Here is a 26591-nt window from a genome sequence, read left to right on the forward strand (position 1 = left end):
TATAGTCATATGAAATAATCAGGTGTTCCTAAACATCTTTTGAGTAGTATACAACCAGATATGGTTATGATATGACCAAATATCCAGTGATGATGATCTGTGCCATTGATGTATAATTACAAGATGTCTAACAAGTCCCGAGTCTGATCATTGATCCATTATAGTCTGTTTGCAGTGAAAATGTACAGATGAATTCCACTTTAAACAAAAATGTAAATCGAATAAAGTGAAATTTACATTGCAAATCCTTATAATTTTACTTTGCCAAATGAACATTTATATCTCAGAATTTTGTTCAACTTAGGAGAAAAGTTGTTCAACAAACGATCATTGATTCAAATCGCTATTATTGGTTTGTATTACATGGGGGTAAGCGCAGTAGTTGGAACCATGAAACAAATGCACGTGCGGTACGTGATGGGCGTTAACTTAAACCAACCCTACTTGCTCTCGGTGTTTCATTTAATGTGCATAACCCCTTGTAATACAAACCAATAATAGCAATTTGAAACAATGATCGTTTGTTAAAAAACTTCTATCCTAAGTTGAATAAAATTCTGAGATTTAAATGTTCAATTGGCAAGGTAAAATTATGAGGATTCTCAATCTTGATTTCACTTTATTCGATATACTTTTTTTGTTTAAAGTGAAATTTATTGGTACATTTTCACTGCAAACAGACTATAGTTGAGGCTGAGTTCAAACTCTTGATCATGACATGGACGCGAGGCCCAGATCTGGACAGTAATTGCAGAGCTGAGACCTCTAAGCCCCCCAGTTCAAGATTGATTTTATGTTGTGAATTTAGATGGGCTTCACACATAGTACCCACATGGGAAATGGTCTCCGGCGTGATGAGTGAACGCTTTAACCACTAGGCTACTAGAAAATACTTGAAAACTAGATTTGAGCAGCAACACACAGTCTATGTTGTCAGATGTGGAGCAGTAGCAAAGATGGTTATCAGCCTACAACAGGTCTACAAGCCGCTCAACACATGCACTCCTTGATTTAGATTAAACTGTATGGAGGTCAGTCATCAGCCAACATGTTGGCTACCAGATGATAAGGTAGAAAATTGGAAATGACTTGTATGGAACATGCAGGATGTTTCAGGCATTCATCTTTCTTGCATGAGCAGGTCTAATGTTGTCAACATGTGGGTAACCTCCCTTTGTCCACTTCCCTTTGATCTCCGACATCACATTCAACATGCATGGTTTTAATGAGCACCTTGTAGAGTTTCTACCTGAGGCGTTTATCATGAACATGGTTAATTTAGTGGAATATGGGCCTGATACTTTCTCAGGATCATGGTGAAATGTCATGTGTATACGGTAAATGTCTATGGTAAGATACGGTACATCAGAGAGGGAAACAAAATAACAATTAAATGATTGGAAATTGTGGTAAGCCACTTTGCTGACTTCTAAATTATAGGTTTTCAATTAAGTAGTACCAACAAATTTTAATTTGAAAAATCTTAAAACACACACTGTGAATTTGATGGTCAGAAAAACATTTTCCAGCTGAATACAAGACATTGGTCCTCAAGACTTCACACTAGAAAAACTGATTTTAGGACTTGCGGGGTCATGTCAAATCATGTAGGAGAGGCAAACTATCTTATATTCCAGGAGAAAACAAGACATCTTTAAATTGTATATAAACTTTGAACTCAGTATAATATTTGTATCATGATCTTTCATCCACGAGTCATGACCAGTTTAATATCCACAAGGTGTCATGACAAAATATCCCCAAGTTCTCATGACCTGTAATATACATTGTATCGTGACCATTTACCCATGAGGTATCATAACCTGTCATCTACGTGATATCATGACCCATTATCCATAAAGTGTCATGACTCATATCCTTAAGGGATCATGACCTGATATCCATCCTTAAGGGATCATGACCTGATATCCATAAAGTGTCATGACTCATTTCCTTAAGGGATCATGACCTGATATCCACAAAGTGTCATGACTCATTTCCTTAAGGGATCATGACCTGATATCCACAAAGTGTCATGACTCATTTCCTTAAGGGATCATGACCTGATATCCATAAAGTGTCATGACCCATTTCCTTAAGGGATCATGACCTGATATCCATAAAGTGTCATGACCCATTTCCTTAAGGGATCATGACCTGATATCCATAAAGTGTCATGACTCATTTCCTTAAGGGATCATGACCTGATATCCACAAAGTGTCATGACTCATTTCCTTAAGGGATCATGACCTGATATCCATAAAGTGTCATGACTCATTTCCTTAAGGGATCATGACCTGATATCCACATGAGGGATCATGACCTGATATCCACAAAGTGTCATGACCCATTTCCTTAAGGGATCATGACCTGATATCCACAAAGTGTCATGACCCATTATCACAAAGTGTCATGACCTGATATCCACAAAGTGTCATGACCCATTTCCCTAAGGGATCATGACCTGATATCCACAAAGTGTCATGACCCATTTCCCTAAGGGATCATGACCTGATATCCACAAAGTGTCATGACCCATGTCCTTAAGGGATTATGACCTGATATCCACAGTGTCATGACCTGATATACAGGGTCATGACCTGATATCCACAGAGTGTCATGACCTGATATCCACAGAGTGTCATGACCTGATATCCACAGAGAGTCATGACCTGATATCCACAGAGTGTCATGACCTATTACCCATGAGATAAATGTATCACTGAACAATAACCTGTTACCTGAAAGGTATCCAGACAAATTATTCACTTGGTACCATGGACCGATATCCACTTAGTACAATGACCCGTTATCCACATCACATCCCGACCATCTGATATCCACATAACATCCTCACAGCGGTGTTAGCTGACACAAGCAGTCCAGTTGTTCAGTAGCAGCAGTCTTCGGAGGGGGTACATGTTCACCATGGAGAGAGTCAAACATAATGTGCACAGCCACATGAACAAGGGGTGTCTACGATGGGTTTATTTACACATGATATCTCTGATACAGTCTCAGCACCATATCAGATGAATACACAGAGATGCAGTTCCTGAATCCTCCTGTCTAACCTAACCCAAAATGTTTCTCAATTTTTAAACAAATATTGTTCGTTCTACAAGGAGCTTAAAAAGTGCAACATTTACAAATTCCTTTAATCATTCATGTTGAAGGATAACAACAAGTCTTATATGCGCTACCATCCTGTTATCCAATACAATACCATCCTGTTATCCAAAACAATATCATACTGATAACATATACAATACCATTCTGTATTATCATACACCTGTAGACCTATGTGGGAATGAAATAAATACACCGTGACTAAAAATTTTGTTTGTATAATATACATGTCATTTCTACAACTTAAAATGTTTTTGCATTTTTGTACAATAGGTACAGCACATACATAACAATTCAGGTATTGATCCTCCGTTAACTTAAACTATAACAAACTCCATTAGAGCTTTAAAACCACTGTAGTATCTCAACGCCAACATCGTGAAGGATACCATCTACTTTTCTGCATTGATTAGAACTAAGGTAGCAACTGGTCTTGCTTCTGTCTGGTTTCAGCATTAGTACAATACAGTTACATTTCTAGTCTGCAACACAGTTAGAATACAACAGAATACAACTTTTGTTTATGATTTCATACTTGTTTTGCATACTTCTCTTACAGGGGCTTGTAATGCCAAAAACAAACAGGCATCAAGGTAAATACTGTCATTAACAGTGTCTTAGGTGAGTGAGTGAGTATGGTTTTACGTCGTTTTAGCAATATTCCAGCAATATCACAGCAGGGGACACCAGAAATGACCTTCACACATTGTACCCATGTAGGTAATCGAACCCAGGTCTTCGGCGTGACGAGCGAACGCTTTAACCACTAGGCTACCCCACAGCCCCCAGTGTCTTCGGCATAAGTTTCATATCTTGCTAAGACCCTATCTGTGACAGTATATACATTGATGTCTGTTTTTAACCTTACAAGCCCCTGTGTACTACTCAAGTGACAAGGATATTGGATATCTTTTCATCCTGTTAGAAACTTTTAGACAAAATATTGTTGTGTCATGTGGTTTTGTTTAATTAGGTTGACGTGAAGCCAAATCTGATTTCGTTTCACTGTAACATGAAATACTTTTTGCATGACATTTTCAAACAATCTCCACCAGAAATCAAACAGACCACCCAGAATATCCCATCAAAAGTTGGGTAGGTAATTTCAAATACATTCCTTATCTGCATATCACAGCCTTTATATGAAACATTTATTTGTTTATGGTAAAATCCTTCATAACATCATAAAGATAGAGGCCATTAGAAGTGTCTACCTGTAGTTCCTTTTGACAGATCTTATTCCAGTAATAAAACAGATTGACAAACATGTAAAACCTTGCTATCTAAACAAAGGCAACCTGTATCCTAAGCATTCATTAAGCCCTGTGGTAGATAACAAAGCACACATGGTAACTGCTTGTCTACAGGTCTGTTATACCCTGACAGCTGGTGGGGGATCAGTTTGGGTGAGTTTAGTTTTTTGCTGCTATTAGCAATATTCCAGCAATATCATGGCGGGGTACACCCAAAATGGGCTTTACACATTGTACCCATGTAGGGAATCGAACCTGGGTCTTCGACGTGACGAGTGAACGCTTTTACCACTAGGCTACCCCACCGCCCGGGGATCAGTTTGAGCAACATTGGAGTAATATCAGGAACACAATATCTTCTTGAAATACGACTCTCAGCCTTTAACATTGCATACAAACTAGAAATATATTTCACATGGGATTTGAGCAATCTGAATCCTTTTCAGATGAGGGCATGAAGTCAAATTATTCTAGACCTTATCATCGTCTGGTACAGAACCTTAATACTAACGTGCATCAGTTGAGGTGGGAAATACATCGTCCAGTTTGATGTTAAATTTGATTTTCGAGGCATACAATCTTTGAATTAAAAAGGTTTCCTGTGACATTTTTCACACACTTTTACAGCCGAATAATTTTCAAGTGATAAAAACATAACATGCAAACACCATATTGCTCTTTCTTGCAAAATGTAGAAAATACACTCATGGAATTACTTCATAAAATGACCAAATTGAGATCTTTAGTTTGCCCATTTGAATCCACAGAAGCTGCTGCATTCTGTCCTCCTTGAATGCTGAAGTTACTATCCGTCTCCTCTGGTACGGAAACCATTCCTCTGGCAAGTACATGTCCTAGTTGGCATGAAGCTGAACAGTTAAATGATAATGAGCATCAACCCTACACACATCTAAATCCCTGCAGCGATCCAAGTCCATTTCGCCGCATACTGCATGAATCAGATGTCATAGAGTTGATCTGCACGAACATGTGAAGGATAAAATCCCGAGCAATGATTTGCTGCCTTACGTCATGTGACAGATGTCCCTCAGCTGGGTGCTGTCTTTAATTTCTTACGTCTACTCCCAGCTGATTTGTCCTCTACATCGGAACTTTCCGATTCTGAGCCACCATCAAATGGCATCTGTCCTCCACGTAGATTGACCCCAGTCTGTGAGGCAAATGCTCCTGTGGATTTAGCTTTTTCTAGAGATCGAACTGAAACGTAAAAGTAGCAACATGAGACACTGTTTGTAGCTGAACAGCATGAACATCAATCTATGCAAATGGGATACAATGACGTGTGAACAAAGTCAGCGACTGGCTGAGTATGGTTTTACGTCGTTTTTAGCAATATTCCAGCAATATCACGGCGGGGGACTGCAGAAATGGGCTTCACAAGTTGTACCCATGTGGGGAATCGAACCCGGGCCTTTGGCGTGACGAGCGAATGCTTTAACCACTAGGCTACCCCACCGCCCTTCCAAGTCAGCGAGTCTGACCACCCGATCCTATTAGTCTCCTCTTATGACAAGCATGTGTTACTGAAGATCAATTCTAACCCGGATCCTGACAGCTACCTTTAGAGTAAAAAGACAAAGTAGGAAGCTCGAGTCAGTATTATTGAGCATCTCTGAAGCCATCAGGACATGACAACACATAATTAGTGAAGTCAGAAAACAATGGGGTTTAACGTCATACTTAAGAATATTTCAATCATATGATGACGTATGTGCATGCATGTGCATGTGTGGCTGCTTGTACTAGCCCAGACTTAAGCTGGTTTTATAGTGTTAGCTCACTGCAGTTTAGCATGAATACACCACTCAGACACATATACTGACTCCGAGCTGACCAGTGGTTGTTGTACCCATTAATGCCGAGCGCCAGGCAGGGATCAACAAGTTCCATATTTGACGGTCTTTTGGTATGACGCGGCCTTCTGCTCTCGGGGGCGGACGCTCTAACCACTACAGGACATTGAACCATAAGGGGATTTAAACTGTCTGTGTCTTTAGCTGTGTCTGTTTAATTAGTGAACACTTCTAATGGATCCCCAAATTCCTGCTGTCAAGCAAACATTGTAACATTTTTAATCAACTTACTTTGTTGTTCAAGGATGTTATTCTGTTTCTTGAGGTCATCTATATCTTGCTGGTGACTGTGGTTTTTCCTCCTCATGAACTGAATATAATCCGCTGCCTTCTTCAGAATCTGTGCCCGTGATACCTGTTACAAAAATCAAAATTGCTAAGTAAAATGTCACTACTCAATATGAGACGGTGGGTCCATAGCGCTACTGGCTGCAGGCTTTGCCCGCATCAGCAATAGTACAGCCATGTTACAGCAACCAGTCTAACTAAGCAAATCTTGGTTCAGTGAAAACTAAATCTCCCATGAGGAAAGCAGGTGCATTTGCAGGTACTTGCCAAAAGAAATCCCCCAAATGGCAGTCCATAACAATTATTTAGTCACAGACCCCTCAAAACAATAAATAGCCCTAAGGTCAACCAGTCTGAAAACGCCCCTACTTAAGGGAACCTGATATTCACAGAAGATCAAACCCGATAATATACATTAATCTTGCCTAATAAGTAACTGAAATTTACTTCCTATCTAAAAATAACCCGTGAAGATCCAGGTTAGAATTGATCTTCAGTAAGCCAAGCTTGTCGTAAGAGGCGACTAACGGGATTAGGTGGTCAGGCTCACTGACTTGGTTGACGCATGTCATCGGTTCCCAATTGAGCAGATCGATGCTCATGCGGTTGATCACTGGATTGTCTGGTCCAGACTCAATTATTTACAGATCGTCGCCATATAGCTGGAATATTGCTGAGTGCGGCGAAAAACTTCACTCACACCTATCTAAATACATTAATTCTGGGCAAACCAAGCCTCATACAGGAAGTCCCATTACTCAACCTATGTTGTTTTTTTAAGAAATACAGTTCACTGTACCCTATGTATACTAATGTAATAAAGTATACCTTTGCCCTTAACTATTACAGTTAAAGCATGCGTCCAAGCCTCATACAGGAAGTTCCATGCCCCTACCCATGTTTTATAAAAATGGTAATGAGCACCTCTGAAAATCTGATTGAGTCACTTCCAGGCCAGGTATACATTAACAAATTGAGGTGAAAAGATTTATTTAATGCTGCACTGTGGATGTATGCCTGTAAGTAACTGTTGCTGGACTTGACAATCCAGTGATTGATACAGTCCACCCTCTCTGCATGCAATGACATGCTGTCAACCAAGTCGATAACTATCCGATCTATTCTAGCTGCATACGACCAGCATTTGTTGGTCAGGAACAATTCAGCAATTCAGAGTTTCTTTTGCTGAAATCACTGTTCAGGATAAAAAAACAGGAAGTCATTTAATGATAAACCGACTTTTCACGTAATGGAAAGTATTTGATAGAGCTTGGACAAACAGAACAGCCCAATCAATTCTGTTTCCAGAGGCACCAAACACTGTATTACCATGTCTCCCGAATCTGATACTATTACTTTCATTTTTTTCACAGACAACCCGATAGCTATCCAGTACATTAATTTCAGGTCAATACTTAAGTATTAGGAAACATGGGTGCAAGCAATTACAGACATTCCATAACACCAATGTCCATTCGAGTGACCTTGACCTTCAATGACTGACTGACTGACTGACTGAGTTTGGTTTTACGCCGCTTTTAGCAATATTCCAGCAACATCACGGTGGGGGACACCAGAAATGGGCTTCACACATTGTACCCATGTGGGGATTCGAACCCGGGTCTTCGGCGTGACGAGCCAACGCTTTGACCACTAGGCTACCCCACCGCCCCGACCTTCAATGAAGTTATTCAGAACATCACATCCATGTCCTACTCTACAGATGACTTGTATTGAACATCATCTGGCCACAGTAAACACTTGTGGAACTATAAGGGAGGTAAAAGCCGACCCTTCAAGTGTCAAATGTATGTTTGTCTCGTAACAAAAGCACGGTCACTACATATCCTTTCTGAGTCATCATTTTGTGGTTATGTCGAGCCCCAGATGACACGAAATATTAATGTAGGCCTCTTCAAACAGCGTTTCGGCTGTAAGTTATTGTTCAAGTTTACATAGGCTGGAAAATGTACTGAGAAAATCTGCCAAAGATTAACTTTGGGGTGAATATGAACGTGAATACATGTACCAATAAAATAGGATTTCAAGAACAACCCAATGACAATACAGTAGTTTTTTAAGTCAATTGTCCCTTGAATTAAATTCAATTAAAACCACACCATACCCTGGTATTCTAATCATGGACAGAAAGTATTCTAATCATGGACAGAAAGTATTCAAATCATGGACAGACAGAAAGTATTCAAATCATGGACAGAAAGTATTCAAATCATGGACAGAAAGTATTCTAATCATGGACAGACAGAAAGTATTCAAATCATGGACAGACAGAAAGTATTCAAATCATGGACAGAAAGTATTCAAATCATGGACAGAAAGTATTCAAATAATAACACTACTGCAGCCATACCATCTAACATCAACTCAGAGGTTTTAACAAGGAAAGGCATTTTAGTGAAAATGGCAATCATACTGTACATGTACACAGGCATGGTTTCAAAACAATCTACAACAATAGCATCTATTCTTTTACAAGGGACTACTCTAAAACATTTGTCACAAACTCATGTTAGTCCGGGACAAATGAATGACTTGTAGCCCCCTTTGGTAGGATCTCATATTGGCGTGAGAACATCAGACCTACCTCAAACAAGAATGGTAATTCTACTTTTGTTTAACTCAAACAGCAATGTAAATATTATTGAAGCACTTGCATAATAATTAAGATTTTAACCAGTTTTAATTCATAATGATGATACTGATTTGTTGAAACTATATTCTAATGTAATTATTATTACCAGCTGTTCACCTTATATTTCCAAAGGTATATAAAAAACAAAATACAATAGACAACACGGACTGCCATGCACATTTTCTAGATTAGTAAGGGGCATTTACACAGAATACCTACAAATTGCTCTTGGAGATAGTCAGGGGGCCGTGATATGAGGAATTTGGTATCAGCAAAAGCAATATTTAATAGGACTGTCCACAAACCAGGTCTTGAATCTTCTCATCTTGTGACCTTGACCTCCGATTCCTCAAACAAAGCCCTGACTCACAGTACAGACAAAACACTAATACCACAATCCTTTCAGACAGCAATCAGTAGCCATCCTCTCAGATCACCATATTCTTTTACAAGGGACTACTTTAAAACATTTGTCACAAACTCATGTTAGTCCGGGACAAATGAATGACTTGTAGCCCCCTGTGGCTCACCAGCTTTTGTTTTGAGCTGAAACTTTTGTCCCCACCCCCCTAAAATATTTTAGAATACATTTTCAAAACTAGAAAAATACTCAGTTTTTACTATATTTGATCAGTTAATGTTCAGTCTTCACATATTTAAACTAGTTTTCATGATTTGAGACTCCCACAACTTATCTGAACAATTTCCATAATTTGAGATTCCCACTACTTATCTGAACAATTTTCCATGATTTGAGACTCCCACAACTTATTTGAACAATTTTCGATGATTTGAGACTCCCATTACTTATTTGAACAATTTTAGATGACTTCAGACTCCCACTACTTATTTGAACAATTTTCCATGATTTGAGACTCTCACTACTTATTTGAACAATTTTCCATGATTTGAGACTCCCACTACTTATTTGAACAATTTTAGATGACTTCAGACTCCCACTACTTATTTGAACAATTTTCCATGATTTGAGACTCCCACTACTTATTTGAACAATTTTCCATGATTTGAGACTCCCACTACTTATTTGAACAATTTTCCATGATTTGAGACTCCCACTACTTATTTGAACAATTTTCCATGATTTGAGACTCCCACTACTTATTTGAACAATTTTCCATGATTTGCGACTCCCACTACTTACTTGAACAATTTTCCATGATTTCAGACTCCCACTTCTTATTTGAACTATTCAACACGATTTGAGACTCCCACTACTTATCTGAACCATTTTACACGTATTTCAATTTTCTTATTTGATTTATTTAAAGTGATGACTGAAGTGTGTGAATGTTGGTCAACACCGTAGTCAGCAATATTACAGCTATATCACAGCATCCTGTAAACAGCTTGGGCCAGGCAAACAGTGGTTGATAGCATGAACAACGATCCACGCTGCTGGGGTACAATGACACGCATCAGCCAGGCCACACATTGTATAACAGCCTAATCCTGATGCAAGTGGACTCTTACCGAAGGGGCTGCAGCCTGGAAAAGAATGCAAAAGCATCATACTTTTTTGTCTCAAAACCAGAAAGTAAAAGGCAGGGGCACATAATCAACATGAAATGACTTCCTGACAAGCACATGCATACCAAAGGTCACTAATGAAGAGGATAGTGTAATACATGACCTTAACCTTGATCCTATCACACTGAAGCAGTTAGATTGTACGACATCAGGAAATTGGGTCAGTTTACAAAAAACTATTCATTGATGGGGGAAGTATCATTTTCAGTAAGAGTTGCAAAAAAATGTTTCTCATCAGAATGAAGGTTGTCTGGAAAACGTACATTAAACATTTCATGAATTAAACTTGGCTTTGGACAGGTAGTCAGATGCTCTGTCATTACGAATCAGTAAACATTTAAAGAAATACCTCAGCCTCAATATCAATCATATAAACGCTGCATATACAATCTACACATGTGGGTAACTTTCAATAGAGGCTAAACACTGCACTCCAATGAATTAAATTAAAAAAGTACTGAAGTTGTACACAAGATTAAATAGTCAGCTTGGAGCCTAGCTTACAGTAGACTGGTTCACTCGTACACTACTGGTACAGAAGGTACAGTGTCCACGTTTGATGAGTGCTCCAGAGAGATGGAATGATAGATAACCTAAACATCGGTGACCTGTTGCCCTGACCACATGATTACTGTACTATAGTCTGTTGGCAGTGAAAATGTACTGATGAATTTCTCTTTAAACAAAAAAGAAAATCGAATAAAGTGAAATTTAGATTGCGAATCCTCATAATTTTACCTTGCCAATTGAAAGTACTTAATTGTTTGCTTGTTAATTTAACGCTGCACTCAGCAATATTCCAGCTACATGTATATCACTACTGGCTACTATTAAAGTTACATTTGAGGTCAGTGAGTGAGTGAGTTTGGTTTCACGACGCTTTTAGCAATATTCCAGCAATATCACGGCCGGGGACACCAGAAATGGGCTTCACATATAGTACCCACGTGGGGAATCGAACCCGGGTCTTCGGCGTGATGAGAGAACGCTTTAACCACTAGGCTACCCCACCACCCCCATTTGAGGTGAAACAAACACTGCCACAAATAGACTTGTAGTCCTGAATCTTGATTGACTTCATCAAATTGTGACAAATGTCATGTCAGTTTCGTTTTAAGTGTTCATTAAAAGGACTCTCTAGACATCTGTAACACAACTGTTGAAGACTGCAATCGCATATTCCCCATACCTTGTAAATTCAAAAATAGTTTGAAAAATATTGAAGAAATAATTGTGTTTTGTATCCCGTAATTTTAACATCCCTATACAGGAAACAACTGATGAAAATAATGGAAATTTACACCACGATATTAACGTTACATACAAAAGCTTCAAGGCACTGTGGCTCACCAGCAACTTTTGTTTTGAGCTGAAACTTTTGTCACCCCCCATAACATTAGCTGTTCAACATATTTAGTATGAGTATATCTGTTTTGAAGAAGAAAGATGCTTAATTTTTACATGACACACTCACGATAATGATGGAAGGTTAAATTGCAGTCGTATGATACAATATTTTCTTAAATTCTTTTGAGCAGAAAATCTTCAAACTCCTTTGCCATTCAAAGAAACAAACTTGGTTTGGAAATTGTTCCTTTGTGCCAAATCAGCAATTCGAAGCCTATATCATGGATACTTGTAATTAACTAATGATTTGTTGCAACCATATTCTAAAGTAATTATTACCACCTGTTACTTGTAATTAGCATCTTAATTGATAAATTGTCTCTGGAGGCAAAGCAACTGTTGCTAGCATCAGGAATGATCAAATCCATGTAACTGATTACGATCATCAGATGTTGACACAAATCAATAACAGAAAAATGTAAATCTTCGCCATTTAGCACGATAACAAAACCAGCACAGGAACTTTGGGCACTGTCATAGTATCTCTGCAATGTTTTGATAAATATTAACAGAATATCTAAAGCATAGGCTGAATCCTAAATATAATCTCACATCATGTGGGAAAATACAAAATTGATTTAAATCCTTATCTGGAGTATTTATTCAGAACAGGGAAGTCCATGTAAAAGTACACGAAAAATATTTTAGAATACATTTTCAAAACTAGAAAAATACTCAGCTTTTACTATATTTGATCAGTTAATGTTCAGTCTTCACATATTTGAACAATTTTCATGATTTGAGACTCGNTCACAATTTATTCAACAATTTTCCCATGATTTGAGATTTTCCATGATTTGAGACTCCCACTACTTATTTGAACAATTTTCCATGATTTGAAACACCCACTACTTACTTGAACAATATTACATGATTTCAGACTCCCACTTCTTATTTGAACTATTCAACACGATTTGAGACTCCCACTACTTATCTGAACCATTTTACACGATTTGAAACTCAGTCTCAACTATTTCAATTTTCTTATTTGATTTATTTAACTTGATGACTGATGTGGGTGAATGTTGGTCAACACCGTAGTCAGCAATATTACAGCTATATCACAGCATCCTGTAAACAGCTTGGGCCAGGCAAACAGTGGTTGATAGCATGAACAACGATCCACGCTGCTGGGGTACAATGACACGCATCAGCCAGGCCACACATTGTATAACAGCCTAATCCTGATGCAAGTGGACTCTTACCGAAGGGGCTGCAGCCTGGAAAAGAATGCAAAAGCATCATACTATTTTGTCTCAAAAGCCAGAATGTAAAAGGCAGGGGACCATAATCAACATAAAATGACTTCCTGACAGATGCTCTGTCACTACAAATCAGTAAACATTTAAAGAAATACCTCAGCCTCAGCCTCAATTATAAAAACCCTGCATATACAATCTACACATGTGGGTAACTTTCAATAGAGGCTAAACACTGCACTCCAATGAATTAAATTAAAAAAAGTACTGAATTTTTACACAAGATTATATAGTCAGAGTAGGCTGGTTCACTCGTACACTACTGGTACAGAAGGTACAGTGTCCACGTTTGATGAGTGCTCCAGAGAGATGGAATGATAGATAACCTAAACATCAGTGACCTGTTGCCCTGACCACATGATTACTGTACTATAGTCTGTTGGCAGTGAAAATGTACTGATGAATTTCTCTTTAAACAAAAAAGAAAATCGAATAAAGTGAAATTTAGATTGCGAATCCTCATAATTTTACCTTGCCAATTGAAAGTACTTAATTGTTTAATTGTTAATTTAACGCTGCACTCAGCTATATTCCAGCTATATAGCAGTGATCTGTAAATAATCCAGTCTGGGCTAGGCAATCCAGTGGTCTACAGCATGAACTTTGATCTATGTAATTGGGATACAATGACGTGTCATCCAAATCACCCTAACCATCTGATCCCGTCAGTCACCTCAAATTCCAAATCTGCTTATGTGGTTCATTAGCAAGGACTAGAACGACTCTGGATTAGAGTTAATTTCCATTTTTTTGAGAAGTTGCAGAGAGGAAAATGGATATTTTTTAGATTGTCAGCAATACTTTATATCTTTCTATTATAACATTTAATATAATTTTCAAGCCTCAAAGTTTGTTTGCTACTATTGTAATGGTTGATACCTTTGGCAATACTATTGCTAAAGTGTGAGGTACTATTGCTATACTATCGCAATCGTGACAACACCCCCCTACAACTACCAACAATCACGACATACCAGATCACACTTAAAAGGTTGTTGTTATGTCAATGTTGGTCGAGGGTAAGTCATCCAACATACAGGAAACACAGGTGTCTGGAAATACTTTCTATTCCCCTCTCTCTATCACCCTCCCCCGAAAAAATATATAAAAAATGACAGCAATTGCACCAATTACCGCCAATTTCCATAATGAAATGACAAGACTTCCAGTCCTAATTCATAAGACCAGCAAATCTAATTGTTATGAAGACATGCCCCTTATTATCACAGGTATGCCCCTTATTATCACAGGTGGGCCCATTAGGCCCAACCTTTTCCCCATCACTGGATTTACAGTGTTTCAAAGACAGTTGTTCAATGGCTCAATGTTCGAGGTGTTACAAGACCTAGGACTATCCCTAACAATTACACTTGACAGACAAAACAATACAGCCCACACAGACCTCTGGTCCAAGTGGGCTCAACATTATAGAAGTAAATACTGTGAATAGTTTCCACAGGTTGCTTTGTACTTTGTTCATGCCTACCGAGACCTTTTCCCCTTCCAAGGCCGGGACGGAGTCGCGGAGGCTGTGGAAACTCTCCTTGATGTGGTCTCTGCGCTTCCGCTCCAATGCATTGTGGTGCGCCCGCTTCTCGGCCTGAAGAAAAATGATGAGAATTAGGACAGGCATTCAAACGTAACAAACATGAGGTAAATTCTGCTGCATACAGTCTTGACATCCATCAGCTAAGTGTCTAAACGTACACACTTTGTTACAAAACACCCAAGTTTCATGTAGTATTCCCTTGTCTGGCAAATTGCAAAAAAAATGGTATTTTGTACCAAATTATGGTTCTTATTTTCAGAGGAAGTAGAAATAAATCTCTTCCTCCTCTCTAGTCCTGTTATCAGTGAATACAAGTCACCTCGGCCAAGCCACATCTGTTATAACCCTCTCTATAAGATTTGGCGTGAGTTTAGTTTTACACTGTGGGGGACACCAGAAATAGGCTTCACACATTGCACCCACGTGGGGCAAGGAACCCAGGTCTTTGACATGATGAGCAAACGCTTTAACCATTGGGTTATACCCCCCACCGCCCCTATAAGATTTGGAATCAGATCTGGGGCAGAATATGTGTGAAGCCCATTTCTGGCGTCTCTGGCAGCGGAAAACTAAACCCACTTCCTCTAACATACATTGCATGATTCAAATCATACTAATTTCAATCTAAATTCTGTTTCATGCTTGTGAGCTTCAATGAATTCAGTGACGGTTAAGCTTGAATATTGTCCAGGGTGCCAACAAGATGTATGTCAGTAAATGAACACGGCCATGATATCTCATGCCTCGATCTACCTAGACCTGCACAGAAGCTGGTCCTTGGCCAAAAGTCTGCATGTCAGTAAACATTCTCAAACTGGAAATTTAGATTTCCCTAATCATATTTAACCAGTGTTACAGATTGGTGACTTGTATTTCACTGATAATAGAAATACAGGGTTTATGTTTTGGGCATTAAATACACTCTTACAAAACTCAGTTTCTGAAAAAATACATATAAATAAACTTTAGATAAATCCATGTTTAGCACAAAAATCATTTTTTTCCCCTGCACATTTGCCTGCCGAGAACACTTACTTTGAAACCATAGGTAATTCTCTCAGAGTACAAGCTGGACTGTGGAAAATGTGAAATTTCCATCTTATTTTACAAATATATCAGCATGGAAACTAGTTGAATATTAAGACATTCAAGAGACATAACATTTAAGAACAGTTAAATGTCACCGAAGCTGCTTATCAAGTTTTCAGTGACATCAACAATGTTTTTTTGTGGAGCTGGTGCACCAAGCTCCTTTGACAAATTTCCTCTGCCAACCATGTCCAGATCTTGGCCAAATGCCATGTGATCACAATCCATTTGCGTGTAGCTGGAGGATATGAGAAGTCTGATCTATATATGACAATGAATGCAACATTGTGTCAAACACAAATGCATCCAGTTCCATATCCTGAAAATCATTACTGCTGGTCTCTGACATTGTGAGGGAAATTGATGAGATTCCAACAGAAGCAGAACCTACACAGGGCTTCACATGAACTTTGCTGGCTGAAAGCCATCTCACTGTATCTTTTATTTGAGAAGAATTGACAACTGTGACTTCTTTTTGGAAAAGTAAAAACACCACATATAACATCAGAAGAATTTTGGTCCAGCTTTAATTTTATCATTATGTAAGATTCCAGATGAACTGACAAGGCTTAATTGATATTCCAAAATGAACATTTAACTTGCAGTAAAAATTCAGGGCTGCAATGTCACACACAGACAAACAAGTAGACATTGTAAATTATGTTGCAATTGATGCTGTTTCAAGTATTTCATCAAAACATTTTTATCCTCCCAATTCAAGATCTTTGTCATGTGAAACCCTGGATGTGCACTTCGGGGAATTCTACTTTCCGCTGTTGTCTTACAGCCGCAAACAACATATAAACATAAACGTTGAAAAATTCTAAAAATAAAATAAAATAATTGAACATTAAATCTGATGCATTAAGATTGTGTTGAATAATGAAACGGCAGCAAAAATACAGCACAAATTATGAATTAAACACTTAAAATATTTTCGAACAACTAACTATGCATTTATATTCAAACAAATTCAACCATGCAGGACACCAAAACTAAAGCGCGCTGAAAAAGTGTATAAAAAGTGGTATTAGTAAATCAATGACATTATTAAACACAGCCTGGGAGATTCTTCATAATGCAGGGAATTAAATTTGCCATTTGGTTATCATAAGCATCCTCAATCCCTCCTAGTGTTATAACACGACCATAGCTTCCTGCAAGAAATATGACCTCCTGCATCCAGCTAATCATAAACTATTTTCATAGGCAAGTGTTAGTTAGCATGATACTGTGTTGTGATTTTGATTTTGTTTAAAAAAGCCATGCTAGTGAATGAAGATGTTCTACATAAAATAAATGAAGCTGAGGTTGAAGTGTAACAATGCATTTCATGGCTGAACTTGGTCACAATAATCCAAAATAAATAATGTTTGTATGCTAACATTTTGGAACAAATAAAAATTCCGCAAAAGAAAAATTGCCTTAGCAAGCTTAGTTAGCTTTGCAGGGAGCAATGATATTCCCTATATGACATAATTTCTTTTTATTCTTTTTGTTTCAGAGGTAATTCTTGCTCCTTCATCAGGAGAAATGTTTGTCCAACTTCTAAATGCCTTTCAAGAACTTTAATGATATTCCTGTGCAATTATCTGCTATATTTCTTGCTATATCTGTTTGCTGACTGTACACTATGGTATCTCAGTCTGACTTAAGCCACCGGTCGCCTCAGTGAAGTCATATCTGGCCAAGCAAGCTTTACTAATGAAAGTGCATAAATAAACACAATGGTACACTGACAACCTAATGTCAAGAGACAGGTTTGGACCAATACATTTATTTGCATAGATAGCTCTCTTAATGTTTCACTATTTGCTTAATCACAACAAAACCTTTGCACAAGTATGGTAGTGGGTACGAAAATAATTACACATCAGGAAATATTCTATGTAACATAAGGCTCGGCTTCAGGATGGGGACTAATAGTGTCTACTATTTGTAATGGCATCAGAGCCCCTACAGGGATATATTGTGTAACTGAACATCAATATGGCTGCAGGACTTCGCCACTGAAGCATTATCATCAATCATTTCAATATGATACATAATTATGCCTTGGTCAATATGCGCAGACATACCAGGTGAATCGCTTATTGAATCAAAGTGAATTCAACTGGGACAAAAACAGACGATGCCAATAGTTGTGACATGTATTTCAGACCTGCTGGTGTCAGCGTGACACACTACAGCTGCAGAGAATACACTACACAAACACGATATGTTTTACGAATATATAGTAACAAATGCGAATATTTATTCATGAAAATTTTACGGTGAATATCTAGAAAACAACATAACATGCCACGTGATTCCGTTAGTTGAAACATTTAAGCGATATTTTATAAAAACCCACAAAATGAATACATCATGAACAAAGAGCCTAATGACAGAGTGGAGAGAGGGGCATACTTCAAAACACAATTTACTCTACTGCATGGCTTGGATGTATTCTATTTTACGTCGCTCTCTTAGATAAACAACAAACTAGATCCAAATAATAACACTCTCCTGAACATATTCGTAAATATTTGATTCTAGTGACCACGAGTAATGAATTGAATTCCTGAAAAGATATGGTTCGATTCACAGAATATGTGAGTGAATCGTAACAAGACTGACATACATCATTATTTTAGTGGCTTCACTTTCCTGTTCATTATCATGGACCTACATGGGCCATGCAGCTACTAAATATTACAGATATAGGACTGCCATATGGAAACTAATTCTCAACCAAACAAAACAACACTATCACATTCACAGCTGCTAGTCCATAGTCTAGTAATTATTTCTAGTCCAGTAAGCTCAACTATTAACAGTACAATAAGAACATTAACATCTACAGAAGCTGTCGCTTTTAGCAAAATTCAGGCCAGTGAACCTAACATTCTTGGCAGAGACTGTCATTCATGTCCAGCACTATATTACGATTAAATAGCATAGTCAGACAACAGTTATTACCAAAAAGAAAACAATCCTAAAAAATTCCTAATTTCATTGTAACCTGATAAAAGGTTCCTGTCAAGTTAACCAGATTCTTATATGATTACACAAACATAACCTATTTGCCAAATCACCGATCAGAAATATTTCAACATGTTCAATCCACATGACAACATTCAACACCTACATCTGGCCTACAGCATCATCACAATCAACAATAAGAAGCAGTTGTCTATCATCCCAACCGTAACAAAGTTCATTTTCTAATTAACCCAGAGGGTGCAGCTATTGTCCACTGATTATAAAATATTGAAACTTACTTTGCGACGGACAGGCATTTTGTGTTCAGTGTATATATCTATTTAAATCTGTGTCTGTGTTTAGTGCTGACACATGTTGGCTAAACCTGCTAGCTACTGTCAGTTTGAGCCGGTGATCAGACCTATAAATAGCCAATGTACTTGCCCACACTGCTGGTGGTGCAGGTGGTTTTAGACCCAGTGTTTGCATATTATTGTCATTTTGGCGATAAACATTTCACATGTAAGCAGGGCTTAACTTAGCATGAATCATGAATACAGCCATACAGGTATCAAGTTTCCCTTCATGGACATAAATTGTTAGCATAGTTAACTATTGTGAAACAACCTAAATACATTGGAAAGACAACGAATATCCGAAGACACAACTAATGAAGTCTGTGACTTCAGTAACAAATCTGTTGCCTATTTCTGTATAAAAGTCCTTTTATGCTGTGAGCTTTATTTATATACTTCCTGCCTATTTCTGTATAAAAGTCCTTTTATGCTGTGAGCTTTATTTATATAATTCCAAACAGAAAAACGACAATTTACTGCAAATGACCTCAAGAGACAGTTACTGGAGACTGCAATTACTGGTAAAAGTATAACGGGATATTGATTGTACTGAATCTGTATGATAAATATGATTTCTATGAACTGTCAATGTTAACACTGCTTATTAACACAATTTGCTTTGACATTTTCAAATGAAACGAGTGAAAGTGTTCCTTTCACTTTCCTATTCCCAGAGCAATAGGATCTTATTTTCTGGTTATAGACATAACCACTGAGTATATCACTACTTGCTAACCCGTATGTTATCACAGGATCAAACACAAGATTAAATAATTCACCCCATGTTACACAGCTATCATCCCAAGCCCACTTAACATGATCAGAGGTTGCATGATTGCCTCAAGGAGGAAGGAGTAATATCTGTTACTTTAAAAACACAAGATAAAGTTGATTCTCACAAAACAAAGTGTTTAGAAAGCTGTGATAATAGTCCATATTACGCACTACTCATCATTAGAGGTGTGACGATACAGAAATTTCACGATACGATATGTATCGCGATATCTTGAAACGATACAATTCAATTCGATACATATCACGATATGCTTTCTTTAGTTATTTTCTTTTAAAAATCATATTTTAATAGCAAGAAATTTTTACTGACTGACTGACTGATTTTGGTTTTACGCCGCTTTTAGCAATATTCCAGCAATATCACGGTAGGGGACACCAGAAATGGGCTTCACTCATTGTGCCCATGTGGGGAAGAAATTTTGATATAACTGTCAATATCTAATGAAAGTTAAGAATTTTAAGGTCAACGATACATATCACGATACGAAAAAACGTGTCGATATATTGATCGTCAGATAAAGTATCACGATTATTGATACTACGATATATCGTCACAGCTCCACTCATCATTGGATAATAGTCCATATATTCAGACTATACCTGGCCTAAAATGATGTCCAAATATGCACGTTTCGGCTAGATCACTCAGCTGACTAAGAATAATGATGAAAGTTTTGACTTGCTGGACAATGATATGCATTGTAGCATGGGGTAAGTATCTGGGTCATTTAGGATGTACTTTCAGAACTTTTTCAGTGTTACTAGCATGAGTGACTTGGGTATAATGATCTCAGCAGCTATAGCAAAAGGAATAAATAAATCTTGCATTATACCACATCAACTTCTGCAGCGAGAATCAGTTATGACAAATTAAATCCCTTTCATATAAACAGTTGGAAAAACTAATGCAAGGGACCACACAAAACATCTGTCATGCATGTACATTAGGGCTGCAACGAATACACTAGGTGGCGAATATGATACGAATCATGAATATTGGGTAACGAATACGAATAATTATACACCGAATACAATATTGTAGTTAAGTGATTGATGTACAATATGGAACGACCATGTTGACAGTTTTGATTTGTCACAGCAATAACCAGTGATCTCATGACACTCAAATTTGGTATGTAATAGTTATAGTCGACAGTACAATGTGCGGCCTTGGCAGACTAACATCACTTCGCTACTGCAATGCTAGTATATCTCACTTTCCAAAAGTAGACACGGGTTCAAGTAAAACATGCTCCCTTAAAAAAATCTTAAATATTCAGTTCTGGTGACCATGAATAACAAATTGAATTCATGAAGGGCTACGGTTCGATTCACCGAATATGCGCGTGAATCGTTACAGCCTTAATGTACATTACAGGTAATCAACTGTTTCAGCCTAAATAGATATTAAATGTGTCATAAAGAATTCTTTCGGTCAAGAATGTCATAACTGTATTGTTAACAATTTGTGCCAAAGGTTACTTCATCACTGAAACAATATGATACATTAATGCTGAATAGTAAATGCTGTGTTAGTTAAAGGGGTGTTTCATGGGAAAGAGAAGTGGACAAAAGTACACACAGGACCATGACCTTCCCAAGGAGTGAGTGAGTTTAGCTTTACGTTGTTTTTAGCAATATTCAAGCAATATCAGGTCAGGGGACACCAGAAATGGGATTCACACATTGTGCATATGAGGGGAATCGAACCCGGGTCTTTGGCATCACAAACAAACACTTTAACCACTAGGCTACCCCACCACCCCCCTTCCTAAGGAAAGCAAGGGTAAAACGTGGATATCTTTTAGATTTTACTAGCACTGTTTTGGATGTCCTGTGTGTCCTTCAGCTCTTGGACATATGACAAATATTGTTATGACTTATGATCGGCAGAATATTCTTCTGCTTGTTAGTAATATTGTGTAACTCTTTTAACTGTGTGCCAGTTCTTTGAACTGTCAGAATATACAATAAATATTAGATGCAAAATTTGATCCCTTCGAAAGTGAGCACCAGATAGTAATCTGTGCAGTATTCTCAATCTCACGTGTGCTTGTTAATAAGACCTAAAAAAGAAATGTTGTGGTTCCAATTACCCGACCAACCCTTGACTTCTGGTGCCGACCCTATTTTTTTTAAGCGGAATGAATAAAATAAGCTTTCAGATACCATTGTTTTCCCCGGCACCAACAGATATCTGTCATTCTGATAGAGAAAGTCGATATGATGGCCGCAAGCTTGATAGAATAAACAATTACACATTGATAAATGTGTTTTTAGTTTGTACTTTACTTCTAAAAAAAGATACAAAATTTCCGACCTACCTACCCTAAATTTTTAAGAGGTGTAATCAGGTGTTTATTTGGCCTAAGATGAAAGCTTTCTTGTGGACAATTATATGTTATATGGCAATAAGACATAATTAACACTTGACTAACAGATCAGACCAAAAAGTTCTGCCTTTTTAAGTCTCATATATGTCAAATTTGGTTTTAATAGTTCTCATCCAGTATGAGCTGTGAAGCAACGAAAGGTATGACACAAGACAAAAATTTCCTTACAATGATTAAACTTGAAGTTGCATTGTCATTTTTGAGAATCCACAACACGCAAATTCAGTAAATTAGTGTCTTTTTTAATGAATAAACAAAAAGAAAAATGCATGTTTTTTTCCTGAATGGGTAACTTCTTAAATAATATGCAGAACATTTAGGAAAGATGATATATATACATTTAACACATTTTCTTGAAAGCTACAAAAATGGTAATTCTCAAAGAACAGATAGAATAAATTGGGCCAAGAAATGTGCCCTCCGACCAAACCAGCAAATCAAGAAGGCAAGTATACAAGAAGACTAGAAGTGCTTTTCGTACCCCATCAGCCTTAGTTGGGACAACTGCATAGCGCAAAACCTAGTCAGTGCCATTCAGGAACTGTAATGCATCCAGCCAGTACTTAGTATAGGGGCTTGATTGAACTATCTAAACTGGTTGTAGGCTTGGAAAATGTAAAGTAGAGTGCAAAACATGTTGCATTCTTACTTCCATATACATCCTCCACCAACTTGGACATTGAACACTGAAAAGGGGAACAATTATGGTCAACGGCTATGGCAGAATTCTTTCCTAACAGAAACCTGTGCTTATGGTTTGAACTCCCACAGGAACTATCAGCAACTGGTCTTGCATGAATAAACATCAGCCTCACTTGTATGGAAATATCTATTTTATCAACCAGTTTGACTATGCAACAGCCCTACATGAACTGTAGGCTGCATCGGATTCATATATGTCAGTGTTTGCTCTGCATGATTGGCAAGTGGTATAGATTAACACATGTTGGTATTTGTTTACATACAGGTGTGACGTCACTGGATCTATCACACCAAACTGGATGAGTTGACGGCTACAATGCATATATTTCATTGTGCAGACTATCTGCAAGGTTAAAAACCGTATGTGGTTTGTGTACTGTGAGACTAAACTACAATATTGCATGCATATAAGCGTATCTCCGGGACTTGATCACCAACTGACAGCTCGATGATCACGTGGTCTTGTCGCTGATTAGCTATTCACGTGCACTTCTGTCAAAACATAAGCGAATCTACCCCCACCTTACAAATAAAGAAATTGACAGAACTGAAGAAAGCATTAAATGTGTCAGCTTCCGTACGGACTACCTGACTCAAATATGGGCCAGAAGCCTGGGATCCCGACGTTGGCGAATCCAGGCAGATACTCCCGTCATCGTCGTCTTCCTGCAAGTACAAACGCGTACGGATCAGACTTCACCCTTCATCTGACCCATACTAGCGTCTTTACAAATGCAAGGAATGGATTAATTGAAAGCTGAGAATTTGTTTTACAACTCACGTCACTTTCAACGTCCACATCCCTGTCCTCATCGCTCATCCTTCGATCAAAAACCCACTCCGCCCGACACGGCCCTTCTCGCAAACCACAACAAAATGGCGAACTCTACACGCCACGCGGTCAAACCACGTGCACACTGAACAACAACACAAGCTATGACGTAAAATTTATTTGCATTATTTTCCCGGGGTAAGTACTATAAATGTACTATATATACTACACAGATAGAGTTTGAAATTAGCTAACGAGCCAAGAAATGTTTATTTTCGACCTTGACAAAAATATGTAATAAGGTCAGAGTTCAACTTGTGACCTCATATGACCTCACAAGGCTGTGGGCGTGTGGCATCATCAACAACAGTGAAATCAACAAGGGTTTGTTCGCAAACAAGGAAATGAACAGACTGACACGTACAGCAAGGATTCAGAGTATCGTTAGGACCGTCTGTAAAGAGTTCATACTCGAGTCTAACTGTTTCTTTCACAAATTATTATGCATTTAAATATCCCAACAAACCCAGGTGTATACTCGTTCAAATTTCACAACAGAATTCTGAAAATTTAAGAATATATATTATTATATATATATATATTGACTTGTAATAGTGATACATATGATATGTATTAATTAGCCTTCAAGGTAGAGAAGACACGACTGGACCAACACCTCAGCATGCGGCGCCATATACCTCAAGACATCCAGTTAGACGCACCTCTATCCTATATTTTGTAGACATAAATGCTGTTTCGACTGATATAAGCTCAATATATAATGTAGGCATTTTTGTCAAATGTTCGATGAAGCTTGAAAAATATAGGCTAGTTTTTATTTAAAATTCTGTTTATGGTGAGGTGAGGTGAAATTCGGTTTAACGTCGCGCTGGAGAATATTCGCTCATATGACGACTTGCATGCGTGTGTATACATGTACATGTGTATGTGCGGCTGCTTGTACTAGCCCAGACTTAAACTGGTTTTATAGTGCTAGCCCACTGAGATACCATGCCGCAGTGAAGCATGAATACCAACTTAGACACATTATACACATTATACAAGTCGACCAGTCCTTGTTGTACGCATGGACCAGGTTTTTACTTCGTGACAACCGTTATAATAGTTCGACACAATGGTGTAAGACTGTTTATACATTCAGAGTCCTATTGCTAGCAGGTTTTTCTGAATATTCTACTTATTCCGAAAGGAAATATATGTGATTCGGAATTTAGCGACATTGTTAACAAAGAAGCGAACTTGATCTTATAAGAAGAAAGGAAATAGCTTAAGGTTTTGATTAATAGACGATTTACATTTCATACAGGAATCTTTCACCGATCTTGCGTGTTTCATCTCGTCTCGTCCTAGGGTTCGCTACCCGTGAAGGTCCGGGTTAGAAAATTGATCTTCAGTAAACTATGCTTGTCTTAAGAGGCGACTAACGGGATCGGGTGGTCAGGCTCGCTGACTTGGTTGACACAAATCATCGGTTACCAATTGCGCAGATCGATGCTCATGCTGTTGATCACAGGATTGTCTGGTCCAGACACAATTATTTACAGAATGCCGCCATATACCTGGAATATTGCTGAGTGCGGCGTAAAACTAAACTCACTCACTCCTAGGGTTCGCTCGTCACACCAAAGGCCCGGGTTCGGTTCCCCATATGGGTACAATGTGAGAAACCCATTACTGGTGTCCCCCGCCGTGATATTGCTGGAATATTGTTATAAGCGGCGCAACACAAAACTCACTCACTCATTCTTCCAAACTTCCCTACTTTTGATATCCAGACAACTGCAGGCGATGGCGTAGCTTAATGGTTAAAGTGGTAGCCTAGTGGTTAAAGCGGTAGCCTAATGGTTAAAGCGGTAGCCTAATGGTTAAAGCGGTAGCCTAACGGTTAAAGCGTCACGCCGAAGACCGGTTTTGATTCCCCACATGGGTACAATGTTTGAAGCCTATTTTCTGGTGTCCCCAACCGTGATATTTCTGGAATATACTAGTAGCTAAAAGCGGCGTAAAACTAAAGTCACTCACACTCACTCCAACCAGCCCTGAATTTTCATCCCCGATGTTGATCTAAATTTTACAATTGCTGAAAATATGTTTGAGATTTTGGGAAAAACAATTCTTTGATTTTTTCATTTTAATATATTTTTTATAGTTTGTTCAATCTCTTGTTGGTTGAGGCTGGACTGAGAAACACATTAAAAAATATGGATACCCTGAGGAGTACGCAAATCATTTAATGTCTTCCCGCTTGTTTCAAGCTATCCACGATAACTACAGATTTTTACTCTCATTACCATTATTGAAGAGGAATTGTCAAATGGTTAAAGCGTTCGCTCGATAAGCCGAACACCCGATAAGCCGAACACCCGGGTTTGATTCTCCACATGTTTGATGGTCTACTTGAGTTTGTTGGAATATTGCAATGTTCATTGTGAGATTGTGTAAGGTTTTACGCGCTTTAACAAAAATATTTCAGGGATATCATGGCGGGATCCAGAATTAAACACTCGCACTGTCTAGCCAGACGGCCTTCTGGGGGAC

The 26591-nt window shown here is 38.1% G+C and overlaps 1 protein-coding gene and 1 long non-coding RNA gene across 17 annotated transcripts; both read right to left on the bottom strand.

Annotated features, from left to right (window-relative positions):
• Positions 1-664: 664 nt before the first annotated feature.
• On the bottom strand, positions 665-2278 carry LOC124280092. Of its 3 annotated transcripts, none has more exons than XR_006899577.1 (2): positions 2252-2278; positions 665-1894 (listed from the first exon to the last, which is right to left on the bottom strand). It is a non-coding gene; the product is annotated as an uncharacterized LOC124280092 (long non-coding RNA). The 3 variants fall into 3 exon arrangements; XR_006899576.1 differs by lacking the exon at positions 2252-2278 and adding an exon at positions 2205-2247; XR_006899575.1 differs by lacking the exon at positions 2252-2278 and adding an exon at positions 1970-2077.
• Positions 2279-2974: 696 nt separating this feature from the next.
• Positions 2975-24171, bottom strand: LOC124280090 (protein max-like). 14 transcript variants are annotated; one of them, XM_046715968.1, is made up of 7 exons: positions 24042-24161; positions 23846-23926; positions 14884-15012; positions 13359-13373; positions 10690-10704; positions 6489-6612; positions 2975-5601 (listed from the first exon to the last, which is right to left on the bottom strand). In XM_046715968.1, the coding sequence occupies exons 1-7, from the start codon at positions 24078-24080 to the stop codon at positions 5432-5434; spliced, it is 573 nt and encodes a 190-aa protein (XP_046571924.1). In that variant the 5' UTR covers positions 24081-24161; the 3' UTR covers positions 2975-5431. The 14 variants fall into 14 exon arrangements, with proteins under 14 accessions (XP_046571924.1, XP_046571925.1, XP_046571926.1 ...); XM_046715969.1 differs by having other exon boundaries at positions 23849-23926; positions 24042-24160; XM_046715970.1 differs by having other exon boundaries at positions 14899-15012; positions 24042-24160.
• Between the last annotated feature and the right edge of the window lie 2420 nt (positions 24172-26591).

Source organism: Haliotis rubra, unplaced genomic scaffold (assembly GCF_003918875.1).
Source record: "Haliotis rubra isolate DU_JTF1 unplaced genomic scaffold, ASM391887v1 Scf26, whole genome shotgun sequence".
NCBI classification, from domain to species: Eukaryota; Metazoa; Mollusca; class Gastropoda; order Lepetellida; family Haliotidae; genus Haliotis; species Haliotis rubra.